The sequence below is a fragment of the Schistocerca serialis genome, chromosome 10 (assembly GCF_023864345.2).
Source record: "Schistocerca serialis cubense isolate TAMUIC-IGC-003099 chromosome 10, iqSchSeri2.2, whole genome shotgun sequence".
Classification (NCBI taxonomy): Eukaryota; Metazoa; Arthropoda; class Insecta; order Orthoptera; family Acrididae; genus Schistocerca; species Schistocerca serialis.
The window spans coordinates 123,793,541-123,820,499 of record NC_064647.1 but is presented as its reverse complement, the minus strand read 5'-3'; the positions used below and the strand labels follow the sequence as shown (position 1 = coordinate 123,820,499).

At 43.9% G+C, this 26,959-nt stretch overlaps 1 protein-coding gene across 1 annotated transcript; it reads left to right on the top strand.

Moving 5' to 3' along the window:
- The first annotated feature begins 983 nt into the window (after positions 1-983).
- Positions 984-19,992, top strand: LOC126424593 (piggyBac transposable element-derived protein 4-like). Its single transcript, XM_050087334.1, has 2 exons — positions 984-1,832; positions 19,708-19,992. The coding sequence occupies exons 1-2, from the start codon at positions 984-986 to the stop codon at positions 19,990-19,992; spliced, it is 1,134 nt and encodes a 377-aa protein (XP_049943291.1).
- The last annotated feature ends 6,967 nt before the right edge of the window (positions 19,993-26,959 follow it).

Genomic DNA, 26,959 nt, shown 5'->3' with positions numbered 1-26,959 from the left:
TGTTCTCCACGTAATCGAAGAGTAAGAAAACATATGGAAAACATAGATAAGAAGTAAGGAATGATGACAGGACGTGTCAAGACATGAGGGATAAACGATCATGCTGCTAAAGGCAGATATACAGGGTAAAAACCATACGGTGGGGAAGAAATTGGAATACATGCTCCAAATAAATGAGGCTGTATGGTGCAAATGTTACTGCAAGAGAGCAATTCGTGATAGCTTGCATAGAAGACTGCTGGTTATAAAAAAAGAAAAGAAGCGCTCAGAGAATGACTGGAACAATCTTAACAGAAGCCTCTTCACGTGAATGTTGGACATGCGATGGTATTAGCTAACTCAAGTTATCTGTACCGGTGTTTGTTGGGGTTGTTCAGCTGTTACAAGCTTTACTATACCTACGCTTCAGTAACTACTTTATGCACACACATTCGCTTAACTCTTTGGAGCACGGTGGTATACATAGTATACCACCTTTTGAAAATTTTCTTGGCTCTTTGCACAGTGGTTTAACTGCACGACCACCACTCTAATATGCTCACCTAGTTCTCTACTTATCAGACAGATGGCACTCACTGCCTATAAGGAATCAGTTCCCGCCAAGAATTGCATAGATTACAACTGTGAAAGCTGCGTGCTGAGTTGTGCATGGTTTTTGCGTGTGAATAGTGGTTTATAACGAATTTCTTGTTGCGCCTGTGTTTTTTCCATATCTTGGACGTCACAGCTACGGTATGAACCCATGTATACATTCATATGCACAATCTTCCGTTATTTATATACAATTTATTTTGGTGGTATATTATTTGTACCACCGTGCATGTAGCAGTATTCTATTGCATTTCGTTTCCTAGTATAAAATTCGAAATCCTCCGCTACAAAGTTTAGTTTTTAATTGTGTTGTGACTTATTTTAGCTCTTTCTCCATTTTGTTTTGCTTACGTATTCTTTACTTGGATTCAGGCTGTTGTTTGAAAATGAAAATGTCAAGAAGAGGCTTACGAGATGAAGAAATCGAACGATTATTGTGTGAAATTCCATCAGACGAGGATTCCACTGTTGACACCACAGATGACGAATCTGATTATGAAGCAAGCATTGTTGCGGAGGCTATTGTGTCGTCTGAAGGCGAAGTTTCAGAGAGCGAGGAAGAAAGTGAGTCCACTCCGCCAAAACGCGCTGCTGACACAGCGCCAACTTGGGGACAACAATTCAATGCTACCTCAGGAATGCAGTTCGACAGTGAATCAGGACCAAGTGCTTTTATTAGGGACATTGATGATCCAGAACCTATCGATATATTCGAAAAAATATTTCCAAAAGAGCTAGTTCAGCTAATCGTTTTCCAAACAAATTTATATGCGACGCAATCTGGCAAGTCTTTCACTCCAACAACTGACAATGAAATACGAACTTTCCTGGGAATCAACATTTTGATGGGTATAAAGCGTATGCCAGCATACAGAGACTACTGGTCTAGTGCCCCAGAACTTCATGATCGTTATATTGCATCTCTGATGGCAGTAAATCGGTTTGGATGGTTACTGAGGAACATTCATCTGAATGATAACACATTGCATCCAGAAAAAGGACACCCAGGTTATGACAAACTGTACAAGCTGCGACCAGTGATCAAGATACTATCTGAATCTTTTTCCAAGTGTTACCAACCCAGCAAACACCTAGCAATTGATGAGTCAATGATCAAATTCAAAGGCCGCAACAGTATGAAACAATACATGAGAGATAAACCCATAAAGCGTGGTTACAAAGTGTGGATGCTGTGTGACAAGACCTCTTACAACTTGAAATTTGATATTTACACCGGAAAAGTAGGTGACACAGTGCAAACAGGCCTTGGGGAGCATGTAGTGCTGAGTTTGTCCTCTGAACTCGTAAATAAAGGCCATTATCTTTATTTCGACAACTATTTCAATAGCTATAACTTGTTGGCTGGTTTACAGCAGAGAAACATATATGCCTGTGGGACAGTTCAACCAACAAGGAAACATTTACCCAAATTAAAAACAGACAAAGAATTAAGCAGAGGTGAATTTGACTGGAGGGTCAGCAACTGTGGCATCCTCTACTTGAAGTGGAAAGATAAGAGAGCTGTTCATCTCCTTTCAAATTTTCACAGTCCTGAAGTTACTACAGTGACTCGCCGTGAAAGAGATGGTTCACGCATAGAGCTACCTTGTCCTCAAGCAGTGATGGATTACAATGCACACATGAACAATGTCGACAAGTTCGACCAACTGAAAAAATCATATGAAATAAGCCGGAGAAGTAAAAAGTGGTGGCACCGAATATTCTTTCACCTGCTTGATGTCAGTATCGTCAACAGCTATATAATTTGGAAGGAACTAGGCGATAGAGAAAAAATGACTGCCAAAGTCTTCAGGATGAGTATCCTGCAAAGCTTAGTAACCCAGAAAACACCATTGAGGCCATCTAGACTTCATGAGAGTCAAGTCCACGTAAAGAAAAACAAGCCATATGTTTCCTCACGCCAGCGTCTCGACAATTCATCCCACCAGCCAGAGCGTACTACCGCCAGACGTTGTGCGAAATGCAGTACAAAAAAGAAGCAAGTGCGCACTTTCTGGATGTGCGCTGAATGCAAAGTGCCTTTGTGCCTTAGCAAAACAAAAAGGTGCTTTCAAGATTTTCACAAAAAGGAATAAGAAACATATTTTATTTGTAAGGTTTGTAATTTGATTTTGTATTGTAAATGACCAATTGCCAGAAATAAAATTATTTTACATTAATTATACTAATTATTACTGCTTAGAGTAGAATTTAAAGGTGAGTTACAAGCACAAACCAAGATATCTCAAAAACTTTAGGTACGGCCCTAAGTGGCATGGTGGTATATTATATATACCACCATCTAAAACCAAAATCAATACAATAAAAAATTTTAATTCATGTTTTCCTTTATTAGCAACCCCACCAGACATAGAAAATGCATGTTTTATTAAAAAATTAATTAAACATAAAATCTGTGCATCAAAGAGTTAACTCTTAAGGTGACTAAAAGTCTCGTCTTCTACACTGAAGCGCCAAAGATACTCGTATAGGAATTCGTGTTCAAATACAGAAATATGTTAACAAGCAGAATACGGCGCTGCGGTCGGCAACGCAAGTGTCTGGTGCAGTTGTTAGATCGGTTACTGCTGCTACAATGGCAGGTTACCAAGAAGTGAGTCTGAACGTGGTGTTACACTCGCCGCACGAGCGATGGGACAGAGCATCTCCGAGGTAGCGATGAAGTGGGGGTTTCCCCGTGCGACCATTTGACGAGTGTACCGCGAATATCAGGAATCCGGTGAAACCTCAAAAATCACTAAGATCACTCAGGCTGGAGAAATATCTTGCAAGAACGGGATCAACGGCGACTGACGAGAATCGTTCAACGCGACAAAAGTGCAACCCTTCCGCAAATTGCTGCAGATTTCAATGCTGGGCCATCAACAAGTGTCAACGTGCGAACCATTGAACGAAACATCATCGACATGGGCTTTCTGAGTCGAAGACCCACTCGTGTACCCTTGTTGACTGCTCGACACGAAGCTTTACGCCTCGCCTGGGCCCATCAACACCAACATTGTACTGTTGGTGACTGGAGACGTATTGTCTGGTCCGACGAGTCTAGTTTCAAACTGTATCGAGTGGTTGGACGTGTACGGGTATGGAGACAACCTCATGAATCCATGGACGCTGCACGTCAGCAGGGGACTGCTCAAGCTGGTGGAGGCTCTGTAATGGTGTGGAGTATGTGCAGTTGGAGTGGTATGGGATCCCTGGTACGTCTAGATACGACTCTGACACTTACGTAAGCATCCTGTCTGATCACCTGCATCCATTCATGTCTATTGTGCATTCCGACGGACATGGGCAATTCCAGCAGGACAATACGGCATCCCACAAGTAGTGAGGTGGTTCCAGGAACACTCTTCTGAGTTTAAGCACTTCCGCTGGCCACCAAACTCGCCAGACATGGACATTGAGCATATCTGGGATGCCTTGCAACATGCTGTTGAGAAGAGATCTCCACCTCCTGGTACTCTTACGGGTTTATGGACAACCCTGCAGGATTCATGGAGTCAATTCCCTCCAGCACCACATCAATCCACACCACGCCGTGTTTCGGCACATCTGTGTGCTCGCGGGGACCCTACACGATATTAGGCAGGTGTACAAGTTTCTTTGGTTCTTAAGTTAAATTGTGTGCTGCAGAAGTGCATTACCGAATTTGTCCATATTTGCCGGCAGAGAGCATCATTTCAGTGAAATATTTCTGATTATATGTTTTTATTTTAGCCAAAGCTGGCGTAAAATGTTGGATGGCAATATCGATTTCAACAGAGTAGTCATTGAAACTTCGTGACAGATTATAAACTGTGTGCCTTTCGCCTCTAAGCGCTCTACGGACAGATAGCGAAGCACGATTCGCCTTAGTCATTATCAAGAGCCTACAAATACTTCTTGGCCGGTGGCCGCACCGGATCATGCTATGAGTCAATATTTGTATGAGGTACCCATTCGAAGACTGACTCATGGAACTTTTGACTCATAGCATGACGCGATGCAGCAGTAGGCCTAGTATTTATGATCTGTTGATAACGACAGGCCGACGTAATTAGTACGGGTGTTAAACAGTTTACATGAGTATTGACTGAAAGAAACTCTGTAGATGTATTTTTAGAATTAAGGCTATCTGCGTGTAGTATAATGTCTGGTGGGATAGTTGTAGGTTCAGGCAACCGCTTGGGGGCTGTCAAATCTCAAAGGTAACGGCTTGTGCGTCCTATCTTGACAAAGGAAAATTTTGATACTAGGATTCAAAAAGCCAAAGTATGAGTACCAGGCAAAATTTAAGAATATCGTCATTATCTCATTAAAATCTGGGAAACGTACAATAGACTTACAGAAAAAGAAGTTTGCTATGGTGAAGCCCTACTCGCACGAGAAGAAATTTATTGTCTTAATTAACTCGTTGCAAGGACAAACAAAATCACACTTATAGGACAAGATTTTTCAAGATTCAGAAGGAGTGCTATCGTGCAGAATAAAAGCGGTGCCCCCAAATTAGGGTTGCCATATCTGGCTGGGACCTCGTCGGGACATTTTGAGGTGGGGGTGTAGAAATGAAGTAAAAAATTTATTTAATATAATTACTTTTTATTGGAGCACAATTACATGGAATTTGTAGCTGCAGAAATAGTTGGTACAACCTATTTTTCGGAAGATTTCACCTTTTTCAGCAAGAGTTTTTTCACTTTTAGGTATTAATAAAACTCCATGAAAGTCAGCTTGTCGTTAATCTGGCACTGTAAGATTGTTGACTTGTTGATATAAATAAAACAAACTGAGGCTTCATTTACATGCAGGACTAACAGATGGCAGTTCTTCAGTACTTAAGCCAAGCTCGTAACAGTATTTTTCAAAATCGGAACAAATTTGGGTCTTGCCGAGATTTTGCGACAAGAAGGTCCGATATATCAGGGTGGATGGTATCCCTACCCCAAATGCACATCGCTAGTGCAACCCTGCAACGTCTGTTTTCATCGTCAGGCAAAGAACTTGACCAAAAAGCTTGAAAATTAATCACATAGCGTGAACACATTGCACTGTACATCGTCAACGATCCTCGCCAATATTTGGCGAAATGATGCCTAACTCTGCTATGAGAGGGAACCTTTTATGAACGTAAATAAAGTTTGTTCCACTATAGAGACTTTAAAACAACCATGTAATTGCGACAATGCGGCGTTGATAACGTATGCAAGATTCTGATAACATTAATACTCCCCTGTCTTTACGATGGATATCATCCCAGCATGTCTAACTCATAAACAGCAAAATAAAAAAGCATCTAATTTTATACACGAAGTTCTCGTGCACGCCTTGAAAAGCGTTCCTGAAATTTATTTGCACATTCAAATTTTCCTTTGCTTTTCCTATTCATGTCTTTTATGAAAATGAGTTTCAGGGAGAGCATAAGGAAACAATTGACAGGAATGGGGGAAAGAAATACTGTAGGAGAAGAATGGGTAGCTTTGAAGGATGAAATAGTGAAGGCAGCAGAGGATCAAATAGGTAAAAAGACGAAGGCTAGTAGAAACCCATTGGTAGCAGAAGAAATACTGAATTTAATTGATGAAAGGAGAAAATATAAAAATGCAGTAAATGAAGCAGGCAAAAAGGAATACAAACGTCTCAAAAATGAGATCGACAGGAAGTGCAAAATGGCTAAGCAGGGATAGCTACAGGACAAATGTAAGGATGTAGAGGCTTATTTCACTAGGGGTAAGATAGATATTGCCTACAGGAAAATTAAAGAGACCTTTGGAGAAAGGAGAACCACTTGCATGAATATCAAGAGCTTTGATGGAAACCCAGTTCTAAGCAAAGAAGGGAAAGCAGAAAGGTGGAAGGAGTATATAGAGGGTCTATACAAGGGCGATGAACTTGAGGACAACATTATGGAAATGGAAGAGGATGTGGATGAAGATGAAATGGGAGATATGATATTGCGTGAAGAGCTTGACAGAGCACTGAAAGACCTGAGTCGAAACAAGGCCCCCGGAATAGACAACATTCCATTAGAACTACTGACAGCCTTGGGAGAGCCACTCCTGACTAAACTCTACCATCTGGCGAGCAAAATGTATGAGACAGGCAAAATACCCTCAGACTTCAAAAAGAATATAATAATTCCAATCCCAAAGAAAACAGGTGTTGACAGATGTGAAAATTACCGAACTATCAGTTTAATAAGTCACGGCTGCAAAATACCAACGCGAATTCTTTACAGACGAATGGGAAAACAGGTAGAAGGTGACCTCAGGGAAAATCAGTTCGGATTCCGTAGAAATATGGGAACACGTGAGGCAATACTGACCCTGCGACTTATTTTAGAAGCTAGATTAAGAAAAGGCAAACCTACGTTTCTAGCATTTGTAGACTTAGAGAAAGCTTATGACAATGTTGATTGGAATACTTTTCAAATTCTGCAGGTGGCAGGGGCAAAATACAGAGAGCGAAAGGCTATTTACAAATGGTTCAAATGGCTCAGAGCACTATGGGACTTAACATCTTAGGTCATCAGTCCCCTAGAACTTAGAACTACTTAAACCTAAGTAACCTAAGAACATCACACACATCCATGCCCGAGGCAGGATTCGAACCTGCGACCGTAGCAGTCCTGCGGTTCCGGACAGCAGCGCCGAGAACCGCACAGCCACCGCGCCCGGCGGCTATTTACAATTTGTACAGAAAGCAGATGGCACTTATAACAGTCGAGGGGTATGAAATGGAAGCAGTGGTTGGGAAGGGAGTGGGACAGGGTTGTGGCCTATCCCCGATGTTATTCAATCTGTATATTGAGCAAGCAATAAAGGAAACAAAAGAAAAGTTCGCAGTAGGTATTAAAATCCATGGAAAAGAAATAAAAACTTTGAGGTTCGCCGATGACATTGTAATTCTGTCAGCGACAGCAAACGACTTGGAAGAGCAGTTGATCGGAATGGACAGTGTCTTGAAAGGAGGGTATAAGATGAACATCAACAAAAGCAAAACGAGGATAATGGAATGTAGTTGAATTAGGTCGGGTGATGCTGAGGGAATTAGATTAGGAAATGAGACACTTAAAGTAGTAAAGGAGTTTTGCTATTTGGGGAGCAAAATAACTGATGATGGTCGAAGTAGAGAGGATATAAAATGTAGACTGGAAATGGCAAGGAAAGCGTTTCTGAAGGAGAAAAATTTGTTAACATCGAGTATAGATTTAAATGTCAGTAAGTCGCTTCTGAAAGTATTTGTATGGAGTGTAGCCATGTATGGAAGTGAAACGTGGACGATAAATAGCTTAGACAAGAAGGGAATAGAAGCTGTCGAAATGTGGTGCTACAGAAGAATGCTGAAGATTAGATTGGTAAATCACATAATTAATGAGCAGGTATTGAATAGAATCGGGGAGAAGAGGAACTTGTGGCACGACTAGAAGAAGGGATCGGTTGGTAGGACGTGTTCTGAGACATCAAGGGATCACAAATTTAGTATTGGAGGGCAGCGTGGAGGGTAAAAATCGTAGAGGGAGACCAAGAGATGAATACACTAAGCAGATTCAGAAGGATGTAGGCTGCAGTAGGTACTGGGAGATGAAGAAGCTTGCACTGGATATAGCATGGAGAACTGCATCAAACCAGTCTCAGGACTGAAGACCACAACAACAACAACATGGAAATGTCAATAAACACAATATATTGAGCATTATTTCGGTTCATTTGCAGTGTAACGTATCGACTGAAAATAAAGGAATGGAAATTTCCGCGCTGGGACTCGACCCCAAGACCCTCGGATTACCGATCTGAACCGTTTCCTGTGGGCCAACAGCTGCCTGAATACCACCTTACCATAAATGTTCCTCTACTGTCAATTTCATTTCTGGCCAAGCACTGCATATGGCATAAATTTGAACGAAATCGATGATGATGAACAGGTCTGGTCGTCTTATTTGTAACGATGGCCGGCCGGGGTGGCCGTGCGGTTCTAGGCGCTACAGTCTGGAGCCGAGCGACCGTTCGAATCCTGCCTCGGGCATGGATGTGTGTGATGTCCTTAGGTTGGTTAGGTTTAATTAGTTCTAAGGTTTAGGCGACTGATGACCTCAGAAGTTAAGTCGCATAGTGCTCAGAGCCATTTGAACCATTTTTTTGTAACGATGGAACTATGGCCAGCATTGTATACAGGGACTGAGTCTTTAATAAGAGTGATCTGAGGATGGCACTTAGCCAACTGAAATCGGTAAACAATAAATCGTAATTTTATTTATTGTAATCAAGGCTCTTAAAATCTTAACAACTAATACAGATAACTTTATCAATTTCACCCAACGACGTCAGGTATTACAAAGTCAGAGGTTTGTTTGACTCACCAAAGAGCGTCACTGAAATGTTTAAGAAGGAGAACCGGCAGAAGCATGAAGGTAGAGGTCACTCACTTCGCGAAAGATGAAAGATTCATGTAAGCAGACAACCACCTACTTTCCATGATGTAGAAACATTTTATAGATCACTTTGACTTCAAGCATGGAAGAATCTTAGACAAACACAATGTGTGCCACATATATCATCAAGAAATTTGATTTATAAAAAATTATTTTTCAACTCTATTTTTATTACATCGACTTACTGTAATGTATCCATCTCCTGTATGCCAACGGCCTTGCCGCAATGGTAACACCGGTTCCCATCGCATCACCGAAGGAAGCACTGCCGGCGTTGCCTAGCGCTTAGATGGATCGCCGTCCAGGTCTGCCGAGTACTGTTGGCAAGCGGGGTGCACTTAGTCCTTGTTAGTCCAATTGAGGAGCTACTTGGTTGAGAAGTAGCGGCATCACTCGCGAAAACTGCGGTGTGTTGACCACATGCCTCTCCCTTACTGCATCTGGTGACACCTAAGGGCTGAGGATGACATGGCGGCTGGTCGGTACCGCTGTACCATTAACGCCTGTTTGGACTTAGTTTATTTATATCCGTTTCTTAAGATATAATTTTCCACAGCAAAAGAGGCACTGTTGAGTAAAATAGGGTGCGGCCGGTAGAACAGCAGTAGTGGAGGGAGCGAGTGATAGTCGAGTCTTGGACGAGATGTGTAGGCGATGGATTGGCTTAGTTGAGGAGCTCTTGGTCAGAGGAAGTGGTTCCGTTTTGGGGATGAGACATTTTGAAAAGTGGAGAATAGCTAAGAACTGAATATTATTGTAGGAATGATTTTCGGAATTTGATTTTGATGCTGAAACGAGTCAGCAAGCAAAACGTAACCGTCGCATTGCTTTGCAAACATTTAGTGATTACAGTAGTTTGTTAATTTTCACTGTTCAGTAATGTCGAGTGTTAGCTAATGGAGACGATTTACCAATTATGTCCAAGGTGTTAGCAAGTTCCATCAACCTCTGTTAGTAGATTTTAATAACTTAAAAGTAAAAATGATAGCAATTTTATACAACAATACTTGTCTGTGATAGAGTTTAAAAGCATGATTAATTTTATTAAACGGAGTTTAAATGGTAGAAATGAAATTTTGAGAAAGTTAAATAAGTCCTGATTTCTTTCTGTTTTTAATTTATAATGATCCTCTCCCTTTTCTTAAATGACATACATTTTCAATCCATTCTGAATGCAGTGAGTACTAAGAGCATTGTTAGCAAATCGACAGAACGAAGAGTGGGTACGGTGTTGTCTTTATTGATACGTGGTAAATTGTAGCGCAAAGCGCAGTGCTTTTTCTCTTTCAGCTTATTATGTCGCAACAGCATTGTCATTGGCATCAACGCTACGGCGCCCGTTGCAGGTAAGATGATGTCAGGGCCGAATTACAGAACCCATTTGTTGCGCAGTGAAATAAACTAGATGTTGACACGAAATGTATAGTCACTGCGAGTGAGCGTTTCCACGACAAGGTTAGTTTCATTTAATATTGTCAATGTTCAAAGTTCTTTTAATTAGGAACTACCAAATCATTTTCATTTTATTAGAAACATTCCGCAACCTCTCATCATTAAACAGTTTTCATTAGGTACTTTCAAAGACTACTTACAACATTGTTAGAACGCCAGAATTTAGCTCAGACTCCAACATGTCACTTTCTTAAGAACGAGGAGCTGTAATTAGTCTCAATTACAGCGCGCTCAGAGGTATTCTTTCTGTGCACCATACTTAATGAAAATGGGCGAAACGCATCCTCTACCATGCACCTCACAGAGTTTTCCACAGTGTGGATTTAGATGTAGCACTGGATTTCGAAATGTGGGACATAGCGAGAGCGCTGGCGAAATTCCCGCTGTCTAGGTCAGACATGTATGGAACCCAGACTGCAGTTAAGAGTCGAAGGACATGATAGGAAAGCCATAAATCAGAAGGGAGTGCGATAGAGTTGTAACGTTTCCCTGACGTTAATGAATCTACTTAATGAGCAAGCAGTAAAGGAAACCAAGGACAAGTCTGGAAAGGGGATTACAGTGCATGGAGAAGAACCGAAATCTTTTAGGTTTGCCGATGACGTTGAAGTCACAGACGGCATTGGAAGAACAGTTGAAGGGAACTGACAGTGCGTTGAAAGAATTTGTTAGTTTCACGTTCCGTGGATCATTTGCACGATAAATAGTAATATTGTGGAACGAGTCATTTTAAATACACATCACCAATTAATTTTTAAATATTGCTAAATGTTGAAAATATATAAAGCAGTTTCTTTCTTTTTTAAAAAAATATCTATAGGTATAAGTTAGAAATTCCTCCCCATCACCATTTACACATTATAGTAACAGAAATTCTTGTACAGAATTGAAACACTTGGCAAGGAGAAGCTTCTTTAGTTTGTTTTCAAATTTTACTTTGCTACCTGTCAGACATTTTATATCTCCCAGTAAGTTATGAAAAATTCTTGTTGCAGTATTTATGCCCCTTTTTGTGCTAAAGACACTCTTAATGTGGAGTAATGAATGTCATTTTCTTTTTCGGTACTGCAATTATATAAATCATTGTTCCATTTGAACTGCAGTGGATTATTTACAACAAGCTTCATGAGGGAATAAACGTACTGTGAAGTACTAACCAGAATGCCCAGTTCTTTAAAAATATGTCTACAAGGTGATCGTCTCTGTGCACTGTTTATTACTCTCACAGCACGTTTTTAAGTAATGTAGAGTTTCTTTCTTAAGCATGAGATACACCAGGAAATTATTCAATGTGACATTATTGAATTAAGTTTCTAAAATATGTCAACTTATTGATTTGTATTTCCATAAAATTTGCGATGATTCTAAGTGCAAACGTGTTGGAACCAAGAGTTCCAAAATGTGCTTTTTCCAGTTTAAATTTTCATCAGTGTGGAGACCTGAGAATTTTGCAGTTTACATCCTATTTATTATTTCCTCATCTTGCGTTACACTTATCGTTGGTGTAGTACCTGCAGAGGAGCGGATCTGAATATGTTATGTCTCTTTTCAAATTGAGGGAGAAACCATGTGCAGAAACGGGTCAGTGATACTTTGAAGTACTTTTTTACTATTTTTTCTGTTTTTGTATGTATACCTGATTAATTGCGATACTAGTATTATTTGCAAAAGAACTATGCTTGTCGCTTATTAGATGAAGGTCATTTGCATATGTGATGAACAATAGTGGACCTAAAATTGCACCCTGAGGAAACCCAAATGGAATTTCTCACCATTCAGAATTATGTCACTGGACTACATTGATTGAATTACTAAGTAAACTTTCTATATTGTTTTGTTTGGATATGAGTTTATCCAGAGACTGGCGATATACCATCAGACTTTCGAAGAAACGTAATCCACACAATTCCGAAGATAGCAAGAGCCGACAAGTGCGAGAAATATCGCACAATCTGATAAGCATCCCATGCATCCAAGTTGCTGAGATGAACAACATACAGAAGAACGGAAACAAAATTGAGGATCCGTTGGATGACGATTGGCTTTAGGAAAAGTAAATGCACCAGTGAGCGAGTTCTGACGTTGCGGTTGCAAGACTGAAGAAAAATGAAGATATGTTCATAGGATTTGTCGACTTGGAAAAGGCGTTCTGCAATGTCAAATAGCGCAAAATGTTCGGAATTCTGAAAAAAAAAACAGGGGTAAGCTATAGGAAAAGATAGGTTATTACAATATGTACAAAAACCAAAAGGGAACAATAATAGTGGAAGACGATCAAAAACGGTGTAAGGCAGGGATGTAGTCCGTCGTAACTTCTGTTGAATCCATACACCAAAGGAATAACGCAGAAAATAAAAGTTCATGAGTGAGACTAAAATTCAGGATGGAAGGATGTCAATGATGAGAATCGCCGATGAAATTGCTATCCTCTGTGAAAGTAAAGGAATTACAGGATCTTTAGAATGAATGAACAGTCAAATGAGTACAGAATATGGACAGAGAGTAAACAGGAGAAAGACGAAAGTAACGAGAAGTAGCACAAATGAGAACAGCGAGAATCCTAACATCAGAATCGGTGATCACGAAGCAGATGAAGTTAAGAAATTCTACTACTCAGGTAGCAAAATAACCCATGACGGACGGAGCAAGTAGGACGTACAAAGCAGACCAGCAGGTGCAGTGCTGGCCAAGAGAAATGTACCAGTAGGAAACATAGGCCTTGGGGAACGAATTTCTGCGAACATACACTCCTGGAAATGGAAAAAAGAACACATGGACACCGGTGTGTCAGACCCACCATACTTGCTCCGGACACTGCGAGAGGGCTGTACAAGCAATGATCACACGCACGGCACAGCGGACACACCAGGAACCGCGGTGTTGGCCGTCGAATGGCGCTAGCTGCGCAGCATTTGTGCACCGCCGCCGTCAGTGTCAGCCAGTTTGCCGTGGCATACGGAGCTCCATCGCAGTCATTAACACTGGTAGCATGCCGCGACAGCGTGGACGTGAACCGTATGTGCAGTTGACGGACTTTGAGCGAGGGCGTATAGTGGGCATGCGGGAGGCCGGGTGGACGTACCGCCGAATTGCTCAACACGTGGGGCGTGAGGTCTCCACAGTACATCGATGTTGTCGCCAGTGGTCGGCGGAAGGTGCACGTGCCCGTCGACCTGGGACCGGACCGCAGCGACGCACGGATGCACGCCAAGACCGTAGGATCCTACGCAGTGCCGTAGGGGACCGCACCGTCACTTCCCAGCAAATTAGGGACACTGTTGCTCCTGGGGTATCGGCGAGGACCATTCGCAGCCGTCTCCATGAAGCTGGGCTACGGTCCCGCACACCGTTAGGCCGTCTTCCGCTCACGCCCCAACATCGTGCAGCCCGCCTCCAGTGGTGTCGCGACAGGCGTGAATGGAGGGACGAATGGAGACGTGTCGTCTTCAGCGATGAGAGTCGCTTCTGCCTTGGTGCCAATGATGGTCGTATGCGTGTTTGGCGCCGTGCAAGTGAGCGCCACAATCAGGACTGCATACGACCGAGGCACACAGGTCAACACCCGGCATCATGGTGTGGGGAGCGATCTCCTACACTGGCCGTACACCACTGGTGATCGTCGAGGGGACACTGAATAGTGCACGGTACATCCAAACCGTCATCGAACCCATCGTTCTACCATTCCTAGACCGGAAAGGGAACTTGCTGTTCCAACAGGACAATGCACGTCCGCATGTATCCCGTGCCACCCAACGTGCTCTAGAAGGTGTAAGTCAACTACCCTGGCCAGCAAGATCTCCGGATCTGTCCCCCATTGAGCATGTTTGGGACTGGATGAAGCGTCGTCCTACGCGGTCTGCACGTCCAGCAAGAACGCTGGTGCAACTGAGGCGCCAGGTGGAAATGGCATGGCAAGCCGTTCCACAGGACTACATCCAGCATCTCTACGATCGTCTCCATGGGAGAATATCAGCCTGCATTGCTGCGAAAGGTGGATATACACTGTACTAGTGCCGACATTGTGCATGCTCTGTTGCCCGTGTCTATGTGCCTGTGGTTCTGTCAGTGTGATCATGTGATGTATCTGACCCCAGGAATGTGTCAATAAAGTTTCCCCTTCCTGGGACAATGAATTTACGGTGTTCTTATTTCAATTTCCAGGAGTGTATATTCGGAGCACAGCATTGTATAGCAGCGAAACATGGACTATGAGTAAACCGGAGCAGTAGAGAATCGAAGCGTTTGACTTGTGAGGCTACAGAAGAATGTTGAAAATTAGATGGACTGATAAGGTAAGGAATGAGGAGGTTCTTCGCAGAATCGGCGACGAAAAGAACGTATGGAAAACACTGACAAGAAGAATGGACATGAATGTAGGATGCGTGTTAAGATATCGAAAATAACATCCATGGTGCTAGAGAGAACTGTAGATGGGAAAAGCTGCAGAAAGAACACGGAGATTGGAATACATCCAGTAGACAGTTGAAGGTGCAGGATGCAAGTGATACTGTGAGATGAATAGTTTGGCAGAGGAAAGGAATTCATGGCGGACCTCGTATAAGTAGTCAGAAGACTTACGACTCAAAATAAACAAATTACGGTACTGTTAGCCAAATACAGAACGTGTTTGTCATATTTGAGAGGAATTTCGGTTGATGGATAATTTGACAAAATGCAAACGTTGTTTGTGTTGATGATTCGTCGCATATCTTTGGTAAAAAAGAGTTTTATTACAATCTATCGTTAGTTTGCACAACTATGGAAATTACGATCAAGGGTAAAAATAAAACTGCACTACCAAATAGTCGAGGTGTCGCGTCTTTTCCCGCGATATTCCTGGTATTACGCAGAAAGAGATTAAAAAGACCGTCAGTATTCTGCACATAATATACAAGCGGGAATGTGTTAAAGTAAAACAAATGTAAGCTCTCCACTTCTTCAACGGATGATGTAGGGTATATGCTCCCACGACGATGTTTTTCAACTATCCGTCATTAGAGGACTAAGTATAAGAGTATAACTGTTCGCATACTTGCATCATTTCTTCCAGTGCGAGGGTGAAGTGACTCTAAACAAGTTATTAAGAGCTTCACTGTCTATTTAGAGAAAGTTCACTTGATCATCATGTTTCGAGTGTAACATTGCCTTTAACAGGTTTTCAGTGCATATTTCTCACTCATTTTAAGCCATTCCCTGCACCAGCGATTGTTTTCTTCTTCTTTTTCTACAAAGACTGTGCCGGAGTCAGTGCCAGAAATGTTTTATCTGCATTCGTAGCCACAAGTGTCGAAATACAGCGTACAAGCAGCCTCTGCTTTAGAAGCGAGGTTAAACTGAAAAACTTGTTGGATCATCTACGGGCTTGGTTCGCATATCCGTGGATAGATAAGAGCGAATTTGAGCAACAAGTTTGATCGTAAACGGGAGTCTTTAGAAAGATAAGGGTTTAATCATCCATCGACGACAATGTCGTTAGAGCCCTGGGGTCAAGGTCGTACGCTGAACGAAGTGGTAATACACTGGACGTGAATTCTGGAGATCAGCGGTTCAATAAATTTTGTCAGCAGCTCGTGGTCTGGTGGCTAGCGTTGCTGCCTCTGGATTACGGGGCCCCAGGTTCGGTTCCCGGCCGGGTTGGGGATTTTCTCTGCCCGGGGACTGGGTGTTTGTGTCGTCCTCCTCATTTCATCATCATCATCATCATCGTCATTCGTGACAGTTGCTAGACTGGACTGTGTAAAAATTGGGACTTTGTGCGAGCGCTGATGATTCCGCAGTTGAGCGCCCCCCAAACTAATCATCATCATCAATACATTGTCCAGCCATTCACAGTTAGGTTTTCCGTGGTTTACCTAAATCGCTACAGGCAGATGCCAGGTTGGTTCAAAAATGGTTCAAATGGCTCTGAGCACTATGGGACTTAACACCTGAGGTCATCAGTCCCCAAGAACTTAGAACTACTTAAACCTAGCTAACCTAAGGACAACACACACATCCATGCCCGAGGCAGGATTCGAACCTGCGACCGTACCAGTCGCTCGGCTCCGGACTGAAGCGCCTACAACCGCTCGGGCACCGCGGCCGGCGACGCCAGGTTGATTACATCGAAAATGGCGTAGCCGACTTAAGGGGGGTAGGACGTCAAACGGGCCGACTTGGAGCAGGAGAGGCATCACAGGACATTTTAATTTCCACTGTCTATACTTTTACAAATAAATTCGTAAAACTTTGTCAGCATCGCCAGGAAGGATTCAGGATTCACACTCATTGCAGTGGAAGTTCGAAAACATAACAAAATAATTTTTTTACGTATGAAATTTCATCAATTTTTCACTTACTAATGGCTGCATTTGTTGCTATAGGTACACTTTTCTTCATAAGTTAGAAAGATTCTTCGATGAATTTTGCACAGCATACATACCATACTTACAGATGTATGAAACTCTAGAATTAATTTAATTGATGAAAAACGAATGATCTGTTGTATTTTAAACTTCATGTTCAGAAAAAGCACAAATTTTGTAGTTAATTGCCTCAATTTTTACCACAGTTTTTAATAGATCTCGAAAATTCTAGAGTTTCACACACCTTTAAGTATGGTTTGTATGCTGTGCAAAATTCATCGAACCATCTCTCTCACTTATGAAGAAAAGTGTACCTATAGCAACAAATGCTGCCATTAGTAAGTAAAAAAAATTACTTCGTTATGTTTTCGAGCTTCCACTGCTATGAGTGTGGATTCTGAACCCTTCCTGGTCATTCTGACAAAGTTTTATGAATTTATTTGTAAAAGTATACACAGTGGAAATTAAAATGTCCTGTGGTGCCTCTCCTGCTCCAAGTCGGCACGTTTGATGTCCTACCCCCCTTAAATCCCCAATCTCAATTTTTGAACTTCGTCGCCGTCAGAAAGTCAAACCCTAGAATGAAATTTGCACTCTACAGCGGAGTGTGCGCTGATATGAAACTTCCTGGCAGATTAAAACTTTGTGCCGGACCGAGACTCGAACTCGGGACCTTTGCCTTTCGCTGGCAAGTGCTCTACCATCTGAGCTACCCAACCCCGACCCACCACCCGTCCTCACAGCTTTACTTCTGCCAGTACCTCGTCTCCTACCTTCCAAACTTTACAGAAGCTCTCCTGCGAACCAGTAAAGTTTTGAAGTTAGGAGACGAGGTACTGGCAGAAGTAAAGCTGTGAGGACGGGGCGTGAGTCGTGCTTGGGTAGCTCAGTTGGTAGAGCACTTGCCCGCGAAAGGCAAAGGTCCCGAGTACGAGTCTCGGTCCGGCACACAAACTCCCAGGAAGTTTCAGTCAAACCCTAACCTTCCTTCTTCCGTGGCTAGATAAGAGCGAGCTCGCCAAAGAAATGTTTAGGATTCACACTGAAGAACAGGCTGGTAGACCACGGACTAACATGGGGAAACGCATTACACGAGACCTCGGTCTGAAGACTACATGTAAGATGGGGGTGTTTATTTGGGGTAGAGCCCTCATATACTGTGGTAGCAGCTTCAGGCAGAGTTCACGCTTCCACAGCAAATAACCTGAGGTAGCCAAAAGCCTTGTATTGTCGATGACCGTAGCCGGGAGCGGCAGCGCTCTGCTGCGCTGCGCAGTTCCGGTGGTACTGTTACCGACGACTGTGCCGCTAAAGCGGAGTTATTGAACGCAGTTTTCCGAAATTCCTTCACCAGGGAAGACGAATGGAATATTCCCGAATTTGAAACACGAACAGCTCCTAGCATGAGTTTCTTAGGGGTTGCGAAGCAACTCAAATCCCTTGATACGGGCAAGTCTTCAGGTCCAGACTGTATACCGATTAGGTTCCTTTCAGATTACGCTGTGACAATAGCTCCCTACTTAGCAATCATATACAACCGCTCTCTCACCGATAGATCTGTACCTGCAGATTGGAAAATTGCGCAGGTCGCACCAGTGTTTAAGAAGGGTAGTAGGAGTTATCCATCGAAATACAGACCTATATCATTGACGTCGGTTTGCAGTAGGGTTTTGGAGCATATACTGTACTTAAACATTATGAATCACCTCGAAGGGAACGATCTACTGACACGTAATCAGCATGGTTTCAGAAAACATCGTTCTTGTGCAACGCAGCTAGCTCTTTATTCGCACGAAGTAATGGCCGCTATCGACAGGGGATCTCAAGCTGATTCCGTATTTCTGGATATCCGGAAAGCTTTTGCCACCGTTCCTCACAAGAGACTTCTAATCAAGCTGCGGGCCTATGGAGTATCGTCTCAGTTGTGCGACTTGATTCGTGATTTCCTGTCAGGAAGGTCGCAGTTCGTAGTAATAGACGGCAAATCATTGAGTAAAACTGAAGTGATATCAGGTGTTCCCCAGGGAAGCGTCCTGGGACCTCTGCTGTTCCTGATCTATATAAATGACCTGGGTGACAATCTGAGTAGTTCTCTTAGGTTGTTCGCAGATGATGCTGAAATTTACCGTCTAGTAAGGTCATCCGAAGACCAGTATCAGTTGCAAAGCGATTTAGAAAAGATTGCTGTATGGTGTGGTAGGTGGCAGTTGACGCTAAATAACGAGAAGTGTGAGGTGATCCACACGAGTTCCAAAAGAAATCCGTAGGAATTCGATTACTCGATAAATAGTACAATTCTCAAGGCTGTCAATTCAACTAAGTACCTGGGTGTTAAAATTACGAACAACTTCAGTTGTAAAGACCATATAGATAACATTGTGGGGAAGGCGAGCCAAAGGTTGCATTTCATCGGCAGGACACTTAGAAGATGCAACAAGTCCACTAAAGAGACAGCTTACACTACACTCGTTCGTCCTCTGTTAGAATATTGCTGCACCGTGTGGGATCCTTACCAATGGAATTGACGGAGGACATCGAAAGGGTGCAAAAAAGGGCAGCTCGTTTTGTATTATCACGTAATAGGGGAGAGAGTGTGGCAGATATGATACGCGAGTTGGGATGGAAGTCAGTAAAGCAAAGACGTTTCTCGTCGCGGCGAGTTCTATTTACGAAATTTCAGTCACCAACTTTCTCTTCCGAATGCGAAAATATTTTGTTGAGCCCAACCTACATAGGTAGGAATGATTATCAAAATAAAATAAGAGAAATCAGAGCTCGAACAGAAAGGTTTAGGTGTTCGTTTTTCCCGCGCTCTGTTCGGGAGTAGAATGGTAGAGAGATAGTATGATTGTGGTTCGATGAACCCTCTGCCAAGCACTTAAATGTGAATTGCAGAGTAATCATGTAGATGTAGATGAGGGAAGATCCAGCTGGTCACTCACCGTCTCTACTCGAGCGGACGCCCTCGCGGACCGCGAAGGCACCGAGGTGGTGGCCTCGACCGCGGCTGCGGTGGTCGGCGCCGACGACGCGGCCGTCGACACGCGGCCGCCGGCTGCGGAGGCGGTCAGTAGCAGCAGCACGAGGAACCACATCTCGGGTCCCACTGGCCCGTATCTGTCGCGCCGCGCCCGTATCTACCCCACCATGCAGACGGGCCGCATCGCCTCCAGCCGATAACCTCACTTCGCCGCTCCACTCGGCCGCGTCATGTATTATTTGCAGAGGCGACCGCCCGGCTGCCGTCTCCGAAAACACCGACCGTGCACCGTGTGCAACGGCGCTACTCAGAGAAAGCGTGACTCGGCAGCCGTCGTCCTTAGCTGCTACTCTGACAATAGGCATGTAATCAATCTATGCGATCAACAAAAGACTTTATTTCCTGCTATACACGTTTAGCTTCTTTTTACCTTACGAGCCGTCTTCATTGGCCTGAAAAACATCTTTGTTTTGCACATACAGAGGATAACCAACATAATGTGAACACCTGTTTTTACTTGGGAATGGTTTATCAAATGGTTCAAATGACTCTGAGCACTATGGGACTTAACATCTGTGGTCATCAGTCCCCTAGAACTTAGAACTACTTACACCTGACTAACCTAAGGACATCACACACATCCATGCCCGAGGCAGAATTCCAACCTGCCTTCGTAGCAGTCGCGCGGTTCCAGACTGTAGTACGCCACGCAACCACTCTAGAGATACGCACCTTTTTTAATGCTATTGAGTATCGCAGAAAATACTGAATTTCTTTAAAACGTTAAAATTATGTTTTTCACCGTCATTAAATAATAGACCGCGCCGCTCGAACTGTCAACACAACTGGCACTGCTAAGAGTGTGCTACGAATTCCACATCGCTGGAAACGGGTTATACACAATGCTGGTGACTATTTTGAAACACGTATCAATTTTGTACGAGTTGTAAATGAATAGCTGCCACTATTAACGTTCCAACCCTCGGATAACTTAACTAGTAGCCCCTGTAGACTAGAGAAACCTTTTGACATTGCAAACAAATGCTTCACAGAATGAGATTTTCACTCTGCAGCGGAGTGTGCGGTGATATAAAACTTCCTGGCAGATTAAAACTGTGTGCCGAACCGAGACTCGAACTCGGGACCTTTGCCTTTCGCGGGAAAGTGCTCTCCCAACTGAGCTACCCAAGCATGACGCACGGCCCCTCCTCACAGCTTTACTTCCGCCAGTACCTCGTCTCCTACCTTCCAAACTTCACAGAAGCTCTCCTGCGAACCCTGCAGAACTAGCACTCCTGAAAGAAAGGATATTGCGGAGACATGGCTTAGCCACAGCCTGGGGGATGTTTCCAGAATGAGATTTTCACTCTGCAGCGGAGTGTGCGCTGATATGAAACTTCCTGGCAGATGGTTCGCAGGAGAGCTTCTGTAAAGTTTGGAAGGCAGGAGACGAGGTACTGGCGGAAGTAAAGCTGTGAGGACGGGCCGTGAGTCGTGCTTGGGTAGCTTAGTTGGTAGAGCACTTGCCCGCGAAAGGCAAAGGTCCCGAGTTCGAGTCTCGGTCTGGCACACAGTTTTAATCTGCCAGGAAGTTTCAAACGCTTCACAGTTTGTAAAATACTCTTATTGATGGAGGTGTTACTCTGTGGATGGTAAATGATCGTAAAAAACTTAATTTTAACGTTTTAAAGAAATTCGGTATTTTCTGCGATACTCAATAGCTTTAAAAAAGGTGCATTTCTGTAGAGTGGTTGCGTGGCGTACTACAGTCTGGAACCGCGCGACTGCTACGGTCGCAGGTTCGAATCCTACCTCGGGCATGGATGTGTGTGATGTCCTTAGGTTAGTTAGGTTTAAGTAGTTCTAAGTTCTAGGGGACTGATGACCTCAGAAGTTAAGTGCCGTATTGCTCAGAGCCATTTTTTTGAAGAAAATTGGACTGTGAAAACATGGGACTTTGTAGGGGCGCTGATGACCGAGCAGTTGAGCGCCCCACAAACCAAACATCATCAACGCCGTCATCACTTAAAATGTTCACATAATCGGTGGCTGTAACACGGCCTTTGAGTGTAATGATGGAACTTGCAGAATACCATCACACTTCCACCTCGATGCTTAACCGTTGCAATCAAGCAATCAGGACTGTTGGTTTCTTTTGGCGTTCTCCAGGCGTAAACTCGGCCCGATGTTGGCAATAACGAAAACGTTGACTTTTCGTACCACATGTCGTGTTTCCGCTGATCAGCCGTCCAGGATTTATGCCCCCGACACCACGTTTTACGCTTCTCTGCGTCGGTTGTCGTCGCTAATGTCGCTAATGGTTTCCGTATAGCAGCCCGTCCACGAATATTCGCTTTATGGAGTTATCAGCAGACAGAGTCGATAGATACGGGGTCTCGAAGATGGCTATTGGGTTTCGTGTTTTTTTGACACAATTCGTGTTAGCGAAAGACGATCTCTGTCATTTAGTTTTGATTTGCGTCCGCTATTAAGTTTAGACGATGATGTCTTTCCATGTTTTGTGTAGACTGTCATGACTGTTGAAACAGGTTCTCTGGAAACATTCAATAAGTTGGCTGTCGTGATTACTGATGCTCCAGCTGATCCGGCCCTCACAATCTGCCCTCTTTGGAACTCTGTTAGGTCTTTCATTGCACGTCGACCTCGGGCTCTAAATGCCAATACGAAGTGTGCACTACTCGTAAACAGTCTGCACTGATGCCTAGTCCGAACTGAACACGCACACTCCAGAGCGACACGAGCCTTACCTGCGCTGTTGACCATCAAACACAACCATCCCACTGCTACCACTGTTCACATTATTTTGCCTATCCCCTGTACAGCCTCTAAGACAAAAAAAAAAGAGGCACCACGATGAAATTATCCGAATGGGACGTAAATCGGCAGATCTTGTCTAAACGTACAGACCGGCAAAAGATTATACACTACTGCCCATTAAAATTGCTACACCAAGAAGAAATGCAGATGATAGACGGGTATTCATTGGACAAATATATTATACTAGAACTGACATGTGATTACATTTTCACCCAATTTGGGTGCATAGATCGTGAGAAATCAATACCCAGAACAACCAACTCTGGCCGTAATAACGGCCTTGATACGCCTGGGCATTGGGTCAAACAGAGCTTGGATGGCGTGTACAGGTACAGCTGCCCATGCAGCTTCAATACGATACCACAGTTCAGCAAGAGTAATGACTGGCGTATTGTGACGAGCCAGTTGCTCGGCCACCATTGACCAGACGTTTTCAATTGGTAAGAGATCTGGAGAATGTGCTGGCCAGGGCAGCAGACGAACATTTTCTGAAACGCCCGTACAGGACCTCCAACATGCGGTCGTGCATTATCCTGCTGAAACGTATGGTTTCGCAGGGATCGAATGAAGGGTAGAGCCATGGGTCGTAACACATCTGAAATGTAACGTCCACTGTTCAAAGTGCCGTCAATGGGAACAAGAGGTGACCGAGACGTGTAACCAATGGCACCCCATACCATCACGCCGGGTGATACGCCAGTATGGCGATGACGAATACACGCTTCCAATGTGCGTTCACCGCGATTTCGCCAAACACGGATGCGACCATGATGATGCTGTAAGCAGAACCTGGACTCATCCGAAAAAATGACGTTTTGCCATTCGTGCACCCAGGTTCGTCGTTGAGTACACCATCGCAGGTGTTCCTCTCTGTGATGCAGCGTCAAGTGTAACCGCAGCCACGGTCTCCGAGCTGATAGTCCATGCTGCTGCAAACGTCGTCGAACTGTTCGTGCAGATGGTTGTCGTCTTGCAAACGTCCCCATCTGTTTATTCAGAGATCGGGACGTGGCTGTACGATCCGTTACAGCCATGCGGACAAGATGCCTGTCATCTTGGCTGCTAGTGATACGAGGCCGTTGGGATCCAGCACGGCGTTCCGTATTACCCTCCTGAACCCACCGATTCCATATTCTGCTAACAGTCATTGGATCTCGACCAACGCGAGCAGCAATGTCGCGAAACGATAAACCGCAATCGCGACAGGCTACAATCCGACCTTTATCAAGGTCGGAAACGTGATGGTACACATTTCTCCTCCTTACACAAGTAATCACAACGTTTCACCAGGCAAACCCGGTCAACTGCTGTTTGTGTATGAAAAATCGGTTGGGAACTTCCCTCATGTCAGCACGTTGTAGGTGTCGCCACCGGCGCCAACCTTGTGTGAATGCTCTGAAAAGTTAGTCATTTGCATATCACAGCATCTTCTTCCTGTCGGTTAAATTTCGCGTCTGTAGCACGGCATCTTCGTGGTGCAGCAATTTTAATGGCCAGTAGTGTAATTTCAGAAAAAGTGTAAGATCTATTCGAAAGAGAGTTCTTCACAAATTGAGTAAGTTAATAACGTGTATGTCCACCTCTGGCCCTTACGCAAGAAGTTATTCCACGCTCTAACGATTGAGACAGTTGTTGGAAGCCCTCCTGAGGGATATCATGTGAAATTCTGTCCAATAGGCGCTTTATATCGTCAAAATCGCGAGCTTCTCGGAGGGTTCTGCCCATCGTGTTCCAAACGTTCTCAAATGGGGAGAGATTCGCCGACCTTGTTGGCCAAAGAACGCCCTTGTATGGACGGGCATTATCCTACTGAAAAGTACCGATATGTTACGAGGATGCTACGGATGACAACCAAAGGTGTCCTGCTGTGAAATAAAATGGTACAACAAACCATCACTCCCGGCTGTCGGGCTGTATGCCGAGCAACAATCAGGTTGGTATCATACCGCAGTCTGGGGCGTCTCATCGGGGTTCATTTCGAAGCGGGATTGTGAATGAAAACAACTGTGCTCGTCAATGAGATTCCAGGCCGAAGATTCACCGGGCAGCGGTGGGATTCCAACCGGACTGTCGACCGCAATACAGCCCGAAAGCCATGAGTGATGGTCTGGCGTGCCATTTAATTTCACACCAGGATCCCTTTGGTTGTCATCCATGACACCATCACAACATCGCGGTACGTCGCGATATTTAAGGGGGGTTACAACGGAAAATTTTTTTTCACGTTTTCGGATTTTTATCTCATTATAAAATATGTAATTTTCCGAATAAAATGATGTATATACCGGGTGATCAAAAAGTCAGAAAACTGAACAAATCACGGAATAATGTAGACAGAGAGGTACAAATTGACACACATGCTTGGAATGACAGGGTTTTATTAGAACCAAAAAAATACAAAAGTTCAAAAAATGTCGATAGATGGCGCTTCATCTGATCAGAATAGCAATAATTAGCAAAACAAAGTAATACAAAGCGAAGATGATGTTCTTTACAGGAAATGCTCAATATGTCCACCATCATTCCTCAACAATAGCTGTAGTTGAGGAATAATGTTGTGAACAGCACTGTAAAGCATGTCCGGAGCTATGGTGAGGCATTGGCGTTGGATGTTGACTTTCAGCATCCCTAGAAATGTCGGTCGATCACGATACGCCTGCGGCTTCAGGTAACCGCAAAGCCAATAATCGCACGGACTGAGGTCTGGAGGCCAAACATGACGAAAGTGGCGGCTGAGTACACGATAATCACCAAACGACGCGCGCAAGAGATCTTTCACGCGTCTAGCAATATGTGGTGGAGCGCCATCCTGCATAAACATCGTACGTTCCAGCAGGTGTTTATCAACCAGGCTGGGGATGATGCGATTCTGTAACATATCGGCGTACCTCTGACCCCTCACGGTAGCAGTTACAAAACCAGAATCACGTATTTCCTCGAAGAAAAAAGGCCCGATAACGGTAGATGTGGTAAATCCAACCCATATCGTGACTTCCCCGTCGTGCAATGGAGTTTCCACGACAGTTCTACGATTTTCGGTAGCACAAATTCTGTAGTTGTGGGCGTTGACAGACCCTCGGAGCGTGAAATCAGCTTCGTCGGTCCTCAACACGTTACTCAACCAATCGTCATCTTCCGCCATCTTTTGAAACGCCCACAGCGCAAATGCCCTCCGCTTCACTAAATCGCCAGGTAACAGTTCATGATGCCGATGGATTTTGTACGGATAGCATCGGAGGGTACGCCTAACTGCCAACCAAACAGTAGTGTATGGAATGCCGGTGCGACGTGCGACTGCACGAGAGCTGGCTTCCCCGTGCATAGACGTTCCCGCTACAGTGTCCATTTCTTCCTGAACTGTCTCAGCAGCATTACGCCTTGTGCTCGGTCGGCCACTACAGGGTCTATCATCTAAACAACCCGTGGCTTCGAACTTGGAAATCATTCTCGCCACAGCTGCATTTGTCAACGGACCTTTACCCGTTCGAATCCCCTTCCTATGGCGATAGGATCGTAACGCTGAACTAGCACATTCCCCATTCTGATAATACAGCTTCACTAAAAGCGCCTTTTCCGGTAACGTCAACATGCTGCGACTGCTGGCGCATCTGATTCTCTCTCACATTACAGCTCCGTTTATACACGATTGTCATGCGCAGTCACTGACGTTTTGCTGTCCAGCGCTATCTGTCGGACATTTTGTGAATTTTTTTTTTTTTGTTCTAATAAAACCCCATGTCATTGAAAGCATGCGTGTCAATTTTTACCTCTCTATCTACATTATTCCGTGGTTTATTAAGTTTTCAAATTTATGCTGACTTGATTACGCGGTATATCACTTATGGATTCACATGGGAAGTATTTTATTTAAAAAAAATATATAATCTACACCAGTTGAAAATGTTGAAATTTTTATGTGCATTACTTCAAGATCTAATAAAATCGGTAATTTTTTTATATAGAAGGCTATGGATTGCTGTGTTATAAAGTTCATGTCCAGAAGAGGATGGGCACCACGTTGAGGAAATTTAGAGAGACAAGAAACTTTCTGATGGTAAAACCATAAGAGGCAGGCTCACAGACAAAATGATTGATGAACTACAGCAGTATTATGGGATGGCCATTAGAAATAGTACTGAGGATTTGTTGAAAATGAAGCAGGCAGTATGGGCTACCTTCTTCCACGGACTGTCAACCGATGAAAACCAGTACACCACCTTTGCCCTCCTAGACCTGATTCATGGTGTAATATTACCGCAATGCCCAGTGTTGTGGCTTGGCAAGACAGCTAAGCCACTATGAGGAAGCCGAAAGGCACGCGTTTAAGCT

Bases quoted from the DNA above. Each gene is read 5' to 3' on its own strand.
- LOC126424593 (XM_050087334.1), top strand. From the start codon at position 984: ATGTCAAGAAGAGGCTTACGAGATGAAGAAATCGAACGATTATTGTGT. The intron at 1,833-19,707 runs GTAGGTGACACA...TGTGAATTGCAG, and splicing joins TTGATATTTACACCGGAAAA to AGTAATCATGTAGATGTAGA.